At 47.1% G+C, this 17,641-nt stretch overlaps 5 protein-coding genes across 5 annotated transcripts; 2 read left to right on the top strand and 3 right to left on the bottom strand.

The window, feature by feature from the left end:
• Window positions 1-67: 67 nt before the first annotated feature.
• COCMIDRAFT_101075 (uncharacterized protein) lies at window positions 68-1,722 on the bottom strand (the record flags this gene model as incomplete). The annotated part of the gene is made up of 2 exons (XM_007691954.1): window positions 68-1,203; window positions 1,257-1,722. 2 exons carry the CDS (start codon window positions 1,720-1,722, stop codon window positions 68-70), a joined length of 1,602 nt encoding a protein of 533 aa, XP_007690144.1.
• Window positions 1,723-4,435: 2,713 nt separating this feature from the next.
• COCMIDRAFT_101129 (uncharacterized protein) lies at window positions 4,436-5,659 on the bottom strand (the record flags this gene model as incomplete). The annotated part of the gene is made up of 1 exon (XM_007691953.1): window positions 4,436-5,659. One exon carries the CDS (start codon window positions 5,657-5,659, stop codon window positions 4,436-4,438), a length of 1,224 nt encoding a protein of 407 aa, XP_007690143.1.
• A 2,459-nt stretch (window positions 5,660-8,118) lies between these two features.
• Window positions 8,119-9,003, top strand: COCMIDRAFT_28177 (uncharacterized protein; the record flags this gene model as incomplete). Its single annotated transcript, XM_007691944.1, has 4 exons — window positions 8,119-8,384; window positions 8,533-8,665; window positions 8,750-8,871; window positions 8,979-9,003. 4 exons carry the CDS (start codon window positions 8,119-8,121, stop codon window positions 9,001-9,003), a joined length of 546 nt encoding a protein of 181 aa, XP_007690134.1.
• A 1,892-nt stretch (window positions 9,004-10,895) lies between these two features.
• COCMIDRAFT_101097 (uncharacterized protein) lies at window positions 10,896-13,222 on the top strand (the record flags this gene model as incomplete). The annotated part of the gene is made up of 5 exons (XM_007691952.1): window positions 10,896-11,338; window positions 11,395-11,990; window positions 12,108-12,336; window positions 12,394-12,970; window positions 13,019-13,222. The coding sequence occupies 5 exons, from the start codon at window positions 10,896-10,898 to the stop codon at window positions 13,220-13,222; spliced, it is 2,049 nt and encodes a 682-aa protein (XP_007690142.1).
• Window positions 13,223-13,753: 531 nt separating this feature from the next.
• On the bottom strand, window positions 13,754-15,087 carry COCMIDRAFT_28175 (uncharacterized protein; the record flags this gene model as incomplete). Its single annotated transcript, XM_007691943.1, has 3 exons — window positions 13,754-14,665; window positions 14,731-14,746; window positions 14,858-15,087. The coding sequence occupies 3 exons, from the start codon at window positions 15,085-15,087 to the stop codon at window positions 13,754-13,756; spliced, it is 1,158 nt and encodes a 385-aa protein (XP_007690133.1).
• Window positions 15,088-17,641: the final 2,554 nt, after the last annotated feature.

The following is a 17,641-nucleotide window of genomic DNA, read 5'->3' as shown; positions in this document are numbered from 1 at the left end:
CACAGCACCACGATAAAGAATACAAGACAAAGCGAAACTTGAAATCAATTGTAAATTCAAACATCTCTCACGTCGACTCTCTTCGCTCAGTTGCGCCCTCGCGCATTGACAAGGCGCCCCTCCCCTCGTCATGGAAAATATCCTCATCCTCGCCATTTAGCTCCACATAAGCGGACTTCTTGTCCACTACATTAATGGAGAAAGTCACAAATGTCATGAAGAGGAAGATGACCGCAGAACCTAAAAAGGGCAGTCCCAGCCATGCTTCGCCGAACCCTATGCCTAACTGAAACAGTTCATTGAGCAAGGGTCCACCAATCATAGAGCCGAAGCTCTCGGCCATGGCAATTGTACTCATGAGCTTACCTATGTCAGGGCTTGACTGCCCGCCGACAATATGTATAGAGATGGACCGCATAGCAGCATTGTAGCCCGAGCCCATGTTGTATACAAGAAGACCAAAGACTAGCAGAGCAGGATACGCAGAGACACCCATGGCGAAGAAGGAAAACGTAGTGAGGACGATGGATCCACATGCAATCCAAATGTCAGCGCGGGGTGCTGGGAAATGCAACTTCTTCAACAGCACAAAGTTGATGAGTGGAAGGACAACACTAATGGCAACAAGATTAGCAGCTGCTCGGAATGATAGCAGATATGCTGCCTTCTTGATCTCCCAACTGTAGCGTTTGGAAGCATAGCGCACCAAGAGCGCAACAGACTGTCTGCCCAGCCTGTTTGCAAGAAAGGTAAAGACAACCGTGGCGAGAGTCCAGTCGCCGCTTAGAAATTGGACTGTACTCCGGAAGTTACGCAATTGCGAGCGAACCGAGAAATGACTTGACATTGGCTGCAACTCAATGGATTGCGTCTCGACATTTTTCGGTTCCTCAAGGTTGCGCAAATGCAGGGTCTCTGGGATAAAGAGCGATACGATGAGGCCAACAAACTGAAACGCCAGAGCGAGTGAAAGCGGCAGCCAGTCTCCGTATTCCATCAGCCGCGAGGCCATCATGGGCGCCACCATTTCTGCAACCAGAATGCATGCGGTCAAGTATAAGAAAATGGTTGTACGTTTTTCCGGCGGCGCGATATCGGAAATCATGGTGAGCCCGATAGCCATGGCGACAAATGCACCACCACCAATGACCAGGAAGGCGCTCGAGAACCACGTTAGCTGCAGTGGCAGAGTCTTGAGATAACCTGTACACCCGTCAACACAAGTTCCGACCTCCTTTTCTAACGCATGCACTTACATATCAGCAGAGTCCATGCACAACTTAACACAATGCCGACCAGACTCGCGGCAAAGATCCATTTTCTGCCTATCCGATCAGCTAGTGTTCCAAAGGGAACTGCCAACAAAAGACCAGGGAGCGCGTTGAACATCTCCTGCCATCCGAAGATGCTAGCCAGTCGCTGCTGCACTATATCCACCTTGCACAGCTCCTCGGGTATTGTCCCATCCCCTCCTATTACGGAGGGGTCTTGCTCGAGATAGTATTTGTAGCAAAGGTTCGCTTCGAAGATACGCGTCATGGGCGGGTCGGCAAGGTATGCGCCTATGTCGATGAAGGCGACGAGGACGAAGATAAGGCCTACAAGGAGGAGCCATGGCTTGTCTCCTGTGGTGGGCTGTAGCGCGTCTGGGGCGTCAATGGGCGGTAGGAAGGCCTCTTCTTCCTCGCTTGAGTCTCTTGGTGATGCTGGTTTTACGGCCATCTCGAGGGCTTATCCGCGTCCGAGGATGGGCGGTGGCTGGCGGGAAACGTAAGACGGAAGCATGCGCTTAGGACAGTTTACGCGTAGATGGTTACAAAAGGCAATGCCAGCATTACTATGAGATTTCTGATTTCGTGTGTTAGCAGGAAAAGTAAGGCTGAGCCATCGCAAGGAGATCTGCGCAAAGGGCAGGCTGTGTCAGATCCGAGGTGTTGATGTCGGGGCTATGAAACTGCCTGGTAATTGGCGGTTCTCGGCGCGCCTCCCTCGAACGCCAGGTGTCGCGACAACATAGCCATGATTACGCTAGCGCTAGAGAGGATTCAGTACTTTCTATCGCTCAGCCTTCGTTTTCTAGATGAACGAGATGAACGATCCGAGACGATCTTGATGGATCTGCGAATCAGGAAGTGCAGCTACTTACGTAAGAGCGATATGAGACCTTGCATAAGTAGTACATTGACGATCGCTTCTCAAAGACGATGCAATTGTCCGACACCCATGCACCTAGCGAGCAGATACATGATTAGCAAGCTATCTACGCCTTTACGCAGGGATTGCATATCCTATTTCCTTGCGTTGCAAGTCTCAAGACCGAAGTATCATGAGGCAAACGTTGTTGGCTCTTTCTTCAAATACTCAGGTAACCACGGGTCATTTCAACAGCTAGTATTCCCGTACCGGGCCAAAGAACCATTTTATACACATGCGGGCGCAGTGAATTAACAATTAAGACATTAGGCAATTATCTGATTACTAACTATGATCCGATGTGTAAATACCGCTGACTATTACAACGATCAAGCAAGGTTTCAAACCGAATCCGGTTTTACATCCTACCATCGATATTGGACATTTATTCCGAAAATATGAAAGTAGAGCTTGAAATATCCGAAAGTGGTAGTAAAATTGTAATTACTAAGATACCTCAAACAGTCACCGATGTAAATGAACGAATCGCTTCTTTTCAAACATCAAATAAGGACGTGAAAGTACGTGCATATCTGGGGCTTGCAAAATATAAATGTCTATTGTATCACCAATCTGAATACATTCAATCCAATCTAGTCAATCACATAGCCAGTACTGTAGTAACAAGGTAGTATCATTACGAGTTACCCTATCCCATCAACCCATCCATCCGTATTTTCTATCCTCTTCACTTCACCCCTCTTCACCCTTCACAACCTCCTAGGCCCAACAATATCAAACCCATTTCCTATCTTTCACACATCAGTATCCCTTCAAACCATTCAAAGAAAAACTTAAAACTTACACATCGTGTCTACTTCATCGCGGAGCGTTGACGCAAACTTGATACGCATTCGGACTACTCTGGTAGCAGAAGCCTGGGTTGGAACCAGCTTGTCGTATCGCGTAGTCCCCAGTGTTCCTGCAAGCAGCTAAGGTCGGGTAGGTTTCGCCTTGGCAGTTTATCGAGATGGCTTGGGCTTGAATAGGGGATGCGAGAGCGAGGAGGGAGAGGAGAGAGAGGGAGAGGGTGCTGGGCTGCATTTTTGGGTTTGGTTGGTTGTATCGAAGATGCTTTTGGAAGAGATGGCAGGTGATTCAAACTGCAGTGGTGATAGAGGATAATGGGTGGCTATTGGCGAAAGGATTGGAATTATATATTCCTCCGACCGATCTGATAATCATTGCTAATACGATGTACTGCACATCCGTTGCCGGTGTCGGAAATTAGCTCCTCCAAATGCCAATCCCATTTTTTCGAGACATTTTACTAACACGAGGATGATCCTATCTACTTTTTCGTCTAGCGATTTGACAACGTTACTTATCATAACTCTAGACGTGGATGCATTAATGCATCGCCGAGCTATTAGCTTCTAGCGCATGATCGTAACCGACTTAGTAAATTAGACAGGATAAGTTAATGAACCATAGACAGCACTAAGGAGTGGTGTAGTCTTGGCTACACATCGCTACTTTCTTCTACTGCTGTCACTGCTAATAGACTACTAATCTAGCTATCTTATCTCTGCAACGTTCTAGCCACCCACTACTCACTGTTATATCTGCTAGCCACTGACTAGTGTGACTGCAAGGTACTACCTGCTATACCTATCGACTTGCCCACTGCACCAACCACTTTACCTTCTATTTCTACCGAAAAAACATGCGAGCGCACATTACACAATCAGAACCTAGCTAAGATTGCTAGGAGAGAGAAAAAAATAGAACATCGAGAACGTAAGCATACCCCTTACACTTAACGACAATTGTTTTTTAAATTGGAAAATCCCATCGCATTTCCCCTAGCACACATAGCGAACAACCCACTTGTACAGACAACCTCACATAGCGCATACTGTATCCAGCCCATCTCTACTTTCTATACATCAGTCTGAATCTTGGAATTTCCCCAAAAGAAGCTACAGATACCAACGCTGTTATCAATTTACTTCAAAACGTCCGTGTCACCAAGCGCATAGCTGCGTTTGTTTAGCGCTTCTATACTAAAATAGATTCTGCCTAGTCGCTACCCTAACTTACATCTTCGCGCTTGTTTCAGTCAAATCAGTGACGAAAAAAGCAGAGGAAGAGAGAGAGGGAGAGGGAGAGAGCGAGCAAAGCTACAACTGAAAAGTTCACCAGGCATCGATAACTACTATCTATCACTGTATCAATGCTCTTTCATCGGCAAAATAAAAAACCCCCAATTTAGCTGTATAAGTTCGACTGCCAACTAAATCTATGATATGGAAAACTCAACCACCATGCCGACGTCTGCAGGAACCTTGCGATCACACAGTGCACTCCACGCTCCCTCAATGCCGTCTTCCCCACTGACGGCATTCAAGGCCTTCACCTGCAGACTGGCAAAAGCCTCTTCTTTCAAACACCTATCCCACGTGCCCTCTAGCTCCCGGGAGAATTCCAACGCGCCCTGAGATTCGATGACGCGATCTCGCAGCCCACTCGTATTGACCAAGACCTTGGTATTGGCAGTCGCCATCCTGGCTGCAATCTCCTCTTTTGTGTATACTTTGGCTTCGTAGCCAACAGCAACAACAGTGATGTTTGGAGCCAGCTTTGATGCTGTAGCCCTGACCGACTCTAGGATTGCGTCGGATGCGCCGAAGTCGACAATGACCACCCGTGAGGGCTTGAATTGCTCGGCCCACGCCATGGCGTCCGTGCCATCGTATGGAGATGCTTTCATGGGCAGGGGCGAGTCATATCGGGGCAATGTGTTGGGGATTGATGTCATCTGGATCAAGGCACGAGGACCGTGTTTGGACACATCTCGATTCCTTGACATTTCCCAGCCAAAGCCTCGGCCAGTCTTGCTTGAGGCGGAGAGACTGACGACCACAGCCGACGACAGGTCGGCATCCTCTTGGGACCATGGCGCACCGAAACCAAAAGGGTGGATACGTCGTGCCGAGAACACGCTGGTGTTGAGCAGATGTGGACCCTGCCAGAGGGGTTTGCAGAGCGCGGTCATGCGCATGGTCTGCGCATTGCTTTCACTAACTTGCTCGTATGTATTGTATATAGTCATGAGCTTACTTCGCTGTGTGCTGCGCTCTGACCAATGGCCCGATGGCTCGATTGCTTCGAGTTGGAGGTCGACGGCGTGCTCTGAAGTAGGCCACATGCCCCACAGCAGCGACCCTGGCGCTATGGCGTCGATTGTGCTCTCGAGGACGCGGCCGTAGCCCCAAGCTGGCACGATGCCCCATTCTTCCCGATTGTTGAAGGGCGTTGGACTCGCTTCAGGGACGGGATAAGTATCCCACCAGCGCAGAGGGGTTCCCGATCGGGCATAGGTCAAGTTGTTCGAGGTAAGGGAAACAAGCCATGTCTGGACACGGACTGAAGATGCCGCTAGGCTTGGAGGGTCCTGATCGATGTGGAAAACAGCATGTTTGGTATTATCCAGCTTGGACACAACATGTATGGATTTTGCCATGTTGCGACAGCGAACCATAGGCTTTGGCACGGGTAGTGCCAAGAGCGCGGACAAATGTGGCCTTTTTACGGCTGCGCATAGGGATGCGGACAGCTTCTTATATTGAGCGGTAGTGGGGTTAAGGCGTGACCCCACTCGTTCTACAGAAACAAAAATATCCAAACATAAGAGGTGGACAGAGACGCTAAGGCCGGATGAGGTGAGAGTGTGCATCCAGCGGACTTTGGTCGGCCGCACATGTCCGCGGCTCTAAGCCTGCCGATTGGCTGACTCTGCGGAAGGTCTGGTCCTCATTGGGTGATGCTCGTGGCATCCTATGTAAAATCAGACGACGAACATGTTTGTCATGATGGCACCGTTTAAGAGGAGTGCGAAAGCTGCAACGCTACTGTGAGTAGAAAAGGCCCGAGAGAAAATAAACATTGCAACTTTTCCCCTCCAGTTGATCTCCATCGAAAAACGAATTTGGAGTATTCCGCCGCAACGCTTCAAGACGCGGACATCTTTGTGGAAGCGGTATTGTATAATACTCCGAGCATTTCCATCTTGGCAAACAAATCGCGCACATATCATGACATAAAGAGCGATGGAAATTCTAGACACAACCTTAGATGGCCATCGAATTCGATGAAAATCTCAACCAGAGAAGCCCAATTGGTTTCTTTTAGGTGTAGCACGTTTCGATTTAGATTTCAATACACGTCTGATCCATGGCTAGCCCGATTCCGCCCAGAGCAAATCCATGCATTAGGAACAATTGAGCTCTTAACATGGATGGCGAAACACATGTTCGAAGGAGAAATCAGGGTGGCGAACAAGGTAAAGGACTGTTTACCTATACATAGATTACGAGGTCTGAGCAAAGTGCGTATCGACGTTTGGATGAACGGCGGTTACTGAAACTATGTGAGATAGGGGTTTTAGAATTGCGAAGGATCTGATTGCGATATGACGAAAGAAATGCAGAAGCTGATGGTGTGGTTGTGGGTGAAGGAAAATTGAAAATGCCCATGGGCGGAACTTCTTTTCCGGCATTAGTAAAGGGTCCTTGATGCCGGCCCTACGTAGCTCCCACCAAACACTACTTTCAATGATCAGGAACAAAGTTTGAGCCTTCCTGTCCAAGAGGCTTCTATAGATACTTTAAAATACGAATTAGGTTCAGCATGTAGCGTCACCAGTATATTGGTCGCACGAGTGCGCGTACTGTTCGCATGGGTCTTTTGTCGACTGTCCGACGACATGAGCGACCCTCAGAACCAAAGCCGCAATGGCAGTTAACTACGACTTACGTACGGTTACGGTTTACCCTCACGCCAGTTATTTCGCTTTTGTGTGGTCATTGGCAGATTTTACAGATGTGAGCCTTGCCGAGATCGTAAAGTCAAGTGCAACAAAGTATTTCCTAATTGTGGGCGTTGCACACGCCTGGGCTTCAGGTGCTCTATCGCGACCTCATCAACCAACGCACGACTCAGTCGTCCATTATAGCACAATTTCAAGAGCGCGTCAGAAAACAGGAAGTTTTGCTTGCGTTACAGTTAGTTGCAAACAAACTACCTTCATTCATCTCCATGGCAACCCAAGAGCCTTCTCCGTCTATCATGTTGCTGTCCTCACACCCTGACCCGTCGTCACCCAGCGCACGTGGAAGGGCAGCGGGCCAACAGTGGTGGTGGCTCAGCCATGACCGAATACAACGCCGCTTAATTCACGGGGACAATGCCTGATTATACACTGTGTTCAATACTAACAACACTACACTATAATATAGAATTCATGTACATGCGCCCCAATGGCGCCCACATTGCCGACGATTAGTTAGCATCCACAGCATCGGTTCAGCCTACCCTTTCAGCTCCTCCAGCCATCATTGCTGCTAAAGATATCATCGAGCTTCATGTGATCTTTTTGGTCCGTGTTTACCTCGTCATGCCAATTATCAACGAGGGCCAGTTTGGCAAAGATTTGCAAAACTCGCCTCATGCTATAGCTGTGCAAAGCGTGAGCTGTACAACCGCCCTCCTAGCACCCACGATACCAGACGCCCAGAAATCGCTCAAGTAATCCTGGTATGTTCTTTTAAGATACTATGTTGGTCAACGTGAAGCCAAACAGGGCTTCCCTCCCAGTTTGTGCATGCATTTCCTTCGCGCTCTTTTGATACTCGCCCGCTTTGAGATCAAAAACCGAATCTGTGCCCGTTCGTGGCCCAATTTGGGAAGTGCTGCCCACCTTGAGAAGGTTATACGATTGGGCCAGATAGATTACGTGAATGAGCCGCTTTTCCCCAGTGTGAGTTTGCCCGAGATAGCGTGCCTTACGGTAAAGACTACTGTCGAGCTCGAGGAGCGACGACGGTGTCTATGGGCTCTGTATATTCTCGAAGGCCTTGCCTGCCCCTATACAGGAACATCAGGAATGCTTGATGAATTGAGGGTATGTAGCACCAACGTATCATGTACCTTTTTAATTACACTACTGGTACATTTACGAGAGAGAGAGTGGCTCAATCAGTCTTAACTACCTTCGAGACTTTGAGCAAAGAAAAATGGCGATGTCAGAAGCCGGATGCGTTCCACGATAACCCGAAGATGGATGCCGATGATAATAGTAATGGCTATGCGGTATGGTTGATGACTAAGCGAGACACGTACTATTCCCAAGTCCGAGATACTCTCACGTTTCTGCGGACTAGTGATAGTTGCCTGGGTCTTATGCAAAGGTGCGGCAAAGATGCTGGCTGGAAGTCGCTGTCCAGCTCACCTAGAGACGGCAGCGATACCTGGAGCTAGAACGCGAACGCTGAATTCGTGTGCCGTTGCCTTCAATCTCTATCTAGTCTTTCACGTTTTGAAGACCAATGTATACAGGGCCGCAATTGACGAGAGTGAACGGCGAGAATTACCACTCACTGAGGTAGACATGAACATGGGTCAGCTTACTTCTAATATGCTTATAATCGCCACTGCAGTACGGTCAAATTGTTGTCAACAGCGACCTATGGTGAGTTTGATTTTTCTTTCTCAAAGATGCTTATTTTCCGCCGAAACGGGGCACAAGCTAATTTGCTTGCTGATCGCTTTGTAGTGTGATAATTTGTCTGTCAGTGGGGCATTCATTGACGGGCCGCTTTACACCGCCATCAAGACTCTCGGTCGCGGCACATCCCTTGCCCAGTTATATTCAAGGACAAGTATCATTCAAATCTTGTACGATTCATTGAACGTGGGGAGCGATCGGATGGAACGTGGCATAAGCTTCTACTACAATTGTATCCCTCCCTATAACTATTTTCATTGTTTTGAATTCCCTCTAGATTCTTGGATATCCGACAAAGATGATGAATCAGGAATAGACAGGGGTAATCTAGGAAGACAGCATCTAAGGATCCCAGGGATGGATATCAGTTAACAACCAAACGACTAGTATTCGTTGCTAGCACTGTCATCTACCACGTGCTCTTTGTCTCACTCATCGTATGCTTTGTAGCTATCATTCCTTTATAGCTCCAACTATATTTTTTTCACTCCTTCCAATTTTCGCTTTGAACTAGGCCGTGATATGGCAGTTCAGTAAGATTATTCGTTACGTAGTTCACAGGACTATCGGCCAATGGGAGACTATAAGAATTTACCTAATACGGAAAGTCGTAATGAAACTCGTACAACTATCTCACTAAAAGCTTCGAAAACCGAATTGAATGACTCTCACTTCAATGGCTACGTAGCAAAAACGAGATCAGGTGACATTTTTTGTCGTCTGTTTGACTTGCCTCCTCTTACCTAATTTTTTCTTATACGAAACCCCTCAAACTACCATCAGTCGAAGTATTTCAACACTGCATTTATCAAGACACAACCCTTCCAGTCTTTAAGCACACAAAGAGAACCAAAAATGAAGCTCGCGTTTCTCACCACCCTCGCTTCCCTTGCTTCCCTCGCCATCGCGGATGATCAAGTTTGGACGGTACATCACTATTTAGGTTGGCACACAAGAACAGTACACACTACTGACAAAAATGCAGGGCTGAATTGTTCGAGGTAGCTGGAGGCCCGTGTGCAATTACATAAATAGCTTCTGGGACTGTCCTGTAACTGATCGGACACTGGTATCTAGCTTATCCATAGTAAATGTGCAATCGCTAACATTTTGGACATATAGAAGGATCCAACGCTCAGAATAGGGACATCGTGCAAGGCGAGGAACGGAGAATCTTCATGCTGATAGTCGTCAACGCCGAAGGGACATGTGAATGAGTTGGGGCGTACATGTTTGGATTTGGTAGAAGATAAATGATTCGATGGAACCTGATTCAGCCGGGTTTTACTTTGAATTTTCAAACATCATACAATAAGAAGAGTAGCATTCGTTATGGCAATGATGGGTGATCTACTGATGGGGTACAGCGCCTTTGCGGATATCCTGTACGTAGCCCAGCTGCTCAGCAGCTCCACCAGATCCATCATCATGCTACTACTTTTTTGACTGCCTTTCAAATTCCCCGCATGTCTTGGTTCATTCAATGTGTAATGGCATTGTCCAATATCTAATGAAACGTATCATCGCTCCAAAACGCCATCTATCTTAAGCGGCTATTTGCAAGGTGTAAAAATACGTCATAGAACTTGCGCGATATGAATAATCATCGAAAGAGTGCATCAGCTGAAAACGTGATAAAGATAGATACTGTATTTACTAATCATACAAAATCTTCGGAAGGCAGCTACCGATCGCCACCATACGTCCGGCCCCACCTTTGCGTTTGTGGAATATAAAACGCCACAATGGTATCTGCAACCAACCAGAGAGATGGCCACACAAGGCTTCAAGTGGAGGCTATGTACATGCTGACCACCCCCTTTCTCACTCAGCCTCGAAGGAATTGCTGCTATGATTTCTTTTACTGGCCGGATGCTACAATCGCTACAGTCTGGATTGAGTGTCTTCGCAGCCTTGCATGAAAGGATTCGAGGAAACATATGGCAGACTTTTGTCCAGGCGATTTCCTTCTCAAACTCGCTTCAATAGTATATCCCATCATCATATTGACTTTGTTTGAAGGAAAATGAATTTGGCAGAGATGCCACGCGACGGAAATCGCTTCGACCTAGATGATTCGCAGGAAGAATCACGGAAATCGCTCCTTTCACGTCCTCATCAGCAAGAAGATGCAGCAGAAAAGGCAGATGGTCAAAGATTTGGTCGCATCGATCATCTCAGCAAATGGTTGCCAATGATCGATCCAGTTACTGACAAACGCTGGTCTACCCGTTTCACGGACCGAGACGTCGGCTTGCTTCTCATTTTAGGTCTTTCTATCATCACCCTGGCAGTCAATCTTGCCATAACAGTTTGGGTGGCTGCGAAGCATGGTGTCAAGGACAACATCAGCGACATTCTTGGGGCCGATACCGGATATGACTGCGCAAGCGTCAAAAATTGGAACAGATGGCTTCATTTTGGCATCAACGTTCTTCCAACGTTATTACTAAGTGCCAGTAATTATTGCGCTCAGCTTCTAGTCGCTCCTACGAGAAAAAAACTTGATGATGCACATCAGAAACAGAGATGGTTCGATATCGGTATTCAGAGTTTTAGAAACTTGAGGAAAGCTCCGTTGCAACATAAGTTACTATGGTTCTCGTTAATGCTAAGCTCGGGGCTGCTGCACTTGTTGTAAGTTCGTTGTCCAACAGCACTTCTCCAGATCATGCTGATTAACAAGAGTCTAGTTGGAACTCAGCAGTCTTTTCTACGACTCCGTTTAATACGTACTCGACAGGCTACGTGACTGCAGACTACTTGAACGATCCACAACCTTGGCTCTTCCCCGAAAATCCTGATCTCGACTACATACGACAGAATGCATTGAACCTTCCGAAACTGAACAACAAGGAATGCATAGCTAGGTATGCTGGGAGGTTGGCTGGTCTCAGTAGCTTATTGCTGGTCAGTGCCAATGTGACCATGGACCATCAACTATCATACGAACAGAGCAACAACCGCTCATCTCTCTTATTCAACGCAACCACGGTTTCATCGGCAATCTTCTGGCGTATGAATAGTGACTGGATGTGCAATAAGTGGAATGTTCCCAACCGTGTCAGCTGTACACAAAAGACTATGAGGTCTCCTTATGAAGATACCTGGACATTAGTGAGATTTCAGTTCGACGCCAACATAACACACGACCCAAGTGATGACATATGGACCAAAGTGGACCATTGCCTCCCCCGAGACGAGCTGCGCAACATGGACGACAAATGTACATTACGTGTCAGCAAAGTGATTCTGAGCATAGTCACCTTTCTGAATATGATAAAATGCGGTTGTATCATGCTCACCATACATCTTCACAATCGGATTAGCGACAACCATCGATACCTACCAGGTTCAGCCAAAAAGCGAGGTTTCATCACTCAGACCTTTGCACGAGCGTTTCAAGTTATCTTCAAACCAAAAACATTGTCGGCGGGTGACAAATCCCTCTATATCGTTACGTTAGGCGATGCAATAGCCAGCTTCCTTCAGCATGGTGACAACGAAACGAAAACATGCGGCCTCGCGGGTAGCAGAGACTTTGATAGGAGATGGCCTTCGCATGTTTCAGGGTCTCAGCTTCCTTCGATCCGCTGGCTTCATGCAGCAAGTTGGAAGCGTTGGTTACTGACAATGTCGTCGTAAGATCTACCCTAGTTCATCGTTAACGGTCATATCGATAACACTTCCAGATGCGTGATTACAATCGGTACCGTCAGCTTCCTGCTTTATATGACCATAGCCGCTCAACAAAAGCAAGGTGTAGACACTGACATAGCCTCACTTGCAAGCTACGGCCTAGGAATACCACAACAGTTTGCTACAGCACTTACAGGCGTCACCGATGCGCTTGGTCCGACCAAAGGCTTCTTCTTCTCAGTGCTCTTCGCGAATATGTTCCAAGCTATCGTCAGCGCGCTCTACCTTCTCTGCAACAATTTGCTGACTGTTATGGTTGTTGCGGCAGAATGGAACGCCTACAGCTTTCGGCGTAAGGCACTCAGAGTTTCGGCCCCAAAGGGGATTCAGCGCTCTTCCTTCTTCCTCTCACTTCCCTACAGATACTCTGTCACTCTCATGGTACTATCTGGTCTGTTGCACTTCTTCATATCGCAAAGCGTGTTCGTAGTACAGACAGTCGCATACCTGCCCAGGTACGATCCACAGCGATTTATCCGAGCCCCGGTTTTGGATGTTTCCTGTATCGGCTTTTCCAGTTTGGGCATTATTCTAGCGCTAACAACTGGACTTGTGCTTGTTGTGTACCTTGTTTTTGTTGGCTTCACGTTCAAGTACGAGATGCCAATTACAGACAAGGCACAGGGGGCTGCTGCTGAGCTGTTTCGCATGCCGTTAGTCAGCACGTGCAGCGCTGCAATCAGTGCAAACTGCCACGCTCATCCAGCTGATACAGATTGCAGTTTCCTCCCTGTTCAATGGGGGTATGTGACCGACGGGACTGACGCGAATGGAGGACGATATACTTTGACGACTGATGTGAGTGTGAGGCCTTTCTCCTGAGCTGCTAGGAGGAGGAGGAGTCGAAGGAATCTGTAGTTGACAAGTTGATTGTGCGACAACACTGTATATGGCGTTTTGTTGTGATGTAACCTGCACATGCAAGCTCACCGTGAGACCTTGTTCCTGGCCAACCCGACTTCGCTTTATCGCATTCAGTATCATATGAACACCGTCACTATAGTGAGCAAGTTGATTGATAGTACACGAGAAAAGGATGCTTATTCGACTAGCTCCATATGGTGGAGCCATCTCGCAACTCCCACATATCTATCATCCAGTGGCCTTTCGTGCCTCCATCATATTGCTAGTCATCTTTCAGATGAACAATGTTATGATAATAGCTGCTGTGCCTTATTATATAGCCTTAATATCGGTAGAGAGTGTGACGTTCAGGTAGCCCATTTCACTTGCTATAGCCCAAGGTCAAATTAACATAGCAGCCGGATTATCCGCTGAAGTAGTGAGTAGTAGGTAATAGTAGGTAGCAGTCAAAGAGTAACACGCAGTCCCCCAGAGAAGTTAGACAAACACTTATACATCAATTCCTTGTAGTCTGCAATTTTCCTGAACAGTGCGTCCCGGGAAAGTATCAGCGTTGAAAGTGCACACCGGAAGGTTGAAGATGCACTTGGCGGTAGCGTCAATCGGCAAGATCTCCGGGGTGAAAAGCTGCACACTGTGTTCGTCGAAGCAATCCGAGGGACCTTGCAAGAATGTTTCCTTGGAGATCCCATACTTTGTTATCATCAAATCGGTGATGTCAAAAGGACTATCGTCGCCTATTCGTAGTGAGAAGGCGTTTGGGCGATCAGTAGCCGAAGTACATAGCCTCCAATGCTGATCTCCATTACTGCAGGTGCCGGCGGGGTTGGTGGACCTGTAGATGTAGGCCTTCTGTGCTTGCAGTAGAAGGGCGATAGAGCGAAGCTTCATACTATCCGCAAAATTTTTCTGCATATCCGTTTCTGTGAAATTTTGAACGACGCCCAAGAAGCTACCGCCAGCCAAATTGGAATTGATACCTGACGTTGGATTGTCAATTTCAGCGTCGAGAGTAGTAAGAAGAGAATTCGCAACGGTAGATTGGTAGTCTTTAACGGCGGCAGCGATGCTCACGCCGATGTCGTTCCATTTAACGAAGAGGTTCGGTTGCTCCGGGGGCTTCATTTGATTAGTCAAGAAATTGACAACCACCCCAGAAACAGTGTTCACTGTGGCCAGAGCACCGGTGAATGGAACAGCGCTTAGCGCAGAAGTGACCAGAGAAACCATGTCTTTGAGAGGGGTAACGTCGTCTATGGGTTCGGGCCAGAAGTCGGAGACAACGGCAGGTATCTCTAAGGACATGATAGAGGCGGCGAAGGAGATGGCAGTGTTGAGCGAGTTCATATAGCTGTTATACTTCTGAACTGCAACCAGAACATACCTGCATTGCTTAGTTATCTGGACATCCAAAAGTACAGTCATATCATAGTGGGATCGTTGATATAGATCATGAATAAGCTCACCATGCGGGAAGAGGAACTGGAAGACAAGGTTGGTCGGCGTTGCAAAACTGGTCAAGTCCACTGAGAGAACGATTGTCAGTCAACTTTCCTATTGTCTAGCATCCCGGTAAATGTATCGTGTACTCACCAAAAGAAATTCGGGGCTCCTAGTGAGGAAGCGAATCCCTGGACATTGTTCGTGGTGAGATTCGCAGCGGCAGCCTTGAGAAAACCATCGAAATCCAGATCTTTCCAGGTCGCCGCGTTCAGATCTTCAGAAGGGCAGGAGGTACTACCTCCTTGAGGGAAAGCGATCGGATTTGCCTTGGTGAGCCGAAGCGCTGAAAGCAAGGCAAGGAAGTGTGGTTTGCAATACATAACAGCGGATCCCGTTCTTGGAAAAGAAAGTCAAAACGAAAGTAGAAACTGTCTGGAACAATGAATGTAACAGTTGGGTGTTCAGTAAAAGAAAGGATAAAAGGAGAAATTTAAATTGCAAGAAAATCTTACTTACTATACACCAATTACACCACGACCAGTGAGCCTACACCTAGGGCATAACGATATGAAGAGATGTTTGAGGCATGCAAGGTTCCAGGTTAACCGATGTATTCTAAGAGTGTGATCCCTACCTTCTGAGCGTTCAATGCCAAGTGCGAATCCAGATGAAGAAGGCTGAATCAGTGCATAGCAAGGAGATTTTGTTCATGACCTCATAAGAAATATGAAACAGTCTCTTCAACAATGCGGTTCGCTATTGAGCTATTGATACCCACCGATCCGACTGAGACCTATGGAAACCAGGTCGGATGATTTGCATCGGCAATTGTCACTAGCTCAGTACACTGTGAGTACGTGCAGCAGCCCCAGCAGCCTTATACCAATATCCCCTCAACACATAAGATGATACACTTTCCGACGCTATCCCACTTTGAGCGGTTCGCTTAGGTACCACAGACGGGGGGCAGCGTGCCAAAATGGGTATTGTTTTATATATTAAGGTGGTGTCGGTATTACATACTAAGTCAACAAACATCCCTTCTCCCTCATCAAAGTCTGGGGTAAATGAACAGAATCGTGATAAAATAAGCCGAATTGGCACGTTTCTGGCTCAGTGATCTGGTAGGCAGCAGGGTGGGATGCAGCGGCAACAGCTTCTCACTCAATGCACCCAGTCTCTTGGATTATGCGACCAAGGATTGGCCTGCTTGATTTCTAACACGGCACTGTCTTTTCCGTGTAATAACACTCTTGTCTTATGTTTCTATATCCCGAAAATAATCAATTATAGATTCTAGTCTTTGCCGCTCCATTGAGCTTGCAGCACTAACTTAGCTCTTCGGATCCAGCTTTACGTTAATTCCGTTAGCCCACCCGATTTGTATGGTAAATTGATCGCAAAAACGCTCAAAAAATCATATGTTTCTTGTATTTACTGGGCAAGAAGCATAGAGCCAGTGCATAAGACGTGTTACTAGCGCTTGTTAATTGGATATTGAGGCCTCTGCAGAGGCAGGTATTGACTACTGGGTTGCATCTTTGAGGTACCGTCTCGTCTCCCTCACCGCCCTGCGTACAGCCCTTTTCCCAGCTATTTCAGTTTTTTGACATAAGGCCTCTCGCGTGTCTCTAGCTGTAACTTCGCCTCTTTTCCGAATCGTCAGTCGCGAGTTGCCTGGCACTGAAGTCCCTCACATACAGCAGCTGTAGTCTTCGCAAGCTTATGAATAGCGAGATGATGTTTCCAACTTGGTATAACTCCTTAACAAGTCTTATATAGCTCTTGCGTTTTGCGAGCGTACGAAACAAAGGATCGAGGTATTGTAGGTGTAGACGTCTTAGAGGCTTGGAAGAGATGCTCATCTTCTTAGATGTTAATGCCCTCTATAGGTGCGCGATCTAATAGAAATATCCTAGAGCTTTATTTATAGCATGTTTTTGAATCTCATATATGGCATATAATTTTATTTGGGTACCGCATATATATTGTGGCACGATACGTGATTGAGCTCATCAGATCAAGTGGCGTCCTGCATTCAAGTAGATTGAAGAAGGCAGCTATCTACTTACTAAAGGAGATCGTAATATGTATCTATCTGCATTTTGATTACATGATACTACGCCATAGTAGTTGCGTCATTACGACCATATAAATGTACAATAGTAATTCCGATACGCTCTTCAATCTGCGCAGGATTTCCCGAGCATCACAATACGTTGTAGACAAAAAATGAGTCAAAAAAGTGTAGCGCAACAAAATCAACGATGAGTTGAGTATCAAAGGAATCGTGACTCCATCGCCGCAGAGGATTACATGCAAGGGTCCTTATTAGGAGGCTTATTCACATCGTAGATGTGGAGATGATTGTTTAAATTTCCGGCCCTAGGCGAGCGGCAAAGCACGCGATTCTCGGTCTGCCCGGGTCGTACTAGCAGGTCCATGGATTGAGATTCTTTTCACTAGCCAAATTGAGAGTGACGCACTGATAATTATTGATTCTAGCTCTAAATGACTAACTATTTTCGCTCGACAGGTTCTTTGTTTCTTGACGGAACGTTCCCTTAGTTGTGTTTGGAACACTCAACTGTTTATCCCCACTAGTCATGATACAGAGCTACAGAAGCACTAACGCAGCTTGTGGCTAACCTACACCTACATAGGCGTTTGCCCCTGAGCCGCGTGTACGCCACCCCGCAACCTTGCTCGCCCTAGAACCAGGGACCGACAGCTCATTTGTCTGCATTCAGCCATTAACTTCCCTTTCAAGCTAGCGAATTTGTTTGACATCGCGTATGCGTAGAATCTTGATCGCATAAGTAGTGCCTACCGGCATGTATGTCATGAACATGTGGGTATTACGCCGTAACCCAATGCTCCCGTTTCTGGATCAGATGCGGGTCTAGATCTGTCTAGAACAGAGCTAAGGCCTCA

This window comes from Bipolaris oryzae, assembly GCF_000523455.1.
Source record: "Bipolaris oryzae ATCC 44560 unplaced genomic scaffold scaffold_114, whole genome shotgun sequence".
In the NCBI taxonomy this organism is placed as follows: Eukaryota; Fungi; Ascomycota; class Dothideomycetes; order Pleosporales; family Pleosporaceae; genus Bipolaris; species Bipolaris oryzae.
Note: the sequence above shows the minus strand (reverse complement) of the source record. Positions and strands in the feature narration are given on the sequence as shown.